We start from the raw sequence: 245 nt of genomic DNA, 5'->3' as shown, positions 1-245 counted from the left end.
CGAGAACATAACAACACATGTATTATAATGCAAATTCATTTCTGTCACTAGTTTATCAGTAAGGATAAAAAAAAATCTACCTGGATTCATCACCTCATGTCACGCCCGCAGGTACACCAAGATGACAGCGGGCGTGGGCGTGAGTGCTCAGAAGTACAACTCGGAGGTCCGCGTGGGGCGCCCCGACACCAGCGTCTACGCGTTCGCCGACAGACTGCGAGGAGTTAGAAGGGTAAGGAGGACTC

At 50.6% G+C, this 245-nt stretch overlaps 1 protein-coding gene across 1 annotated transcript in view; it reads left to right on the top strand.

The window, feature by feature from the left end:
* LOC119593114 (glypican-5-like) overlaps positions 1-245 on the top strand; it is a gene marked incomplete at its 5' end in the record, with an annotated part of 69,987 nt that overhangs the window by 68,793 nt on the left and 949 nt on the right. Inside the window, 1 exon segment of the mRNA XM_037942077.1 lies at positions 112-232. Within this exon segment, the coding sequence (XP_037798005.1) occupies positions 112-232 (121 nt within the window).

The sequence above is a fragment of the Penaeus monodon genome, chromosome 31 (assembly GCF_015228065.2).
Source record: "Penaeus monodon isolate SGIC_2016 chromosome 31, NSTDA_Pmon_1, whole genome shotgun sequence".
NCBI lineage: Eukaryota > Metazoa > Arthropoda > Malacostraca > Decapoda > Penaeidae > Penaeus > Penaeus monodon.
The sequence above is the reverse complement of the archived record's forward strand: the minus strand, read 5'-3'. Positions and strand labels throughout refer to the sequence as shown.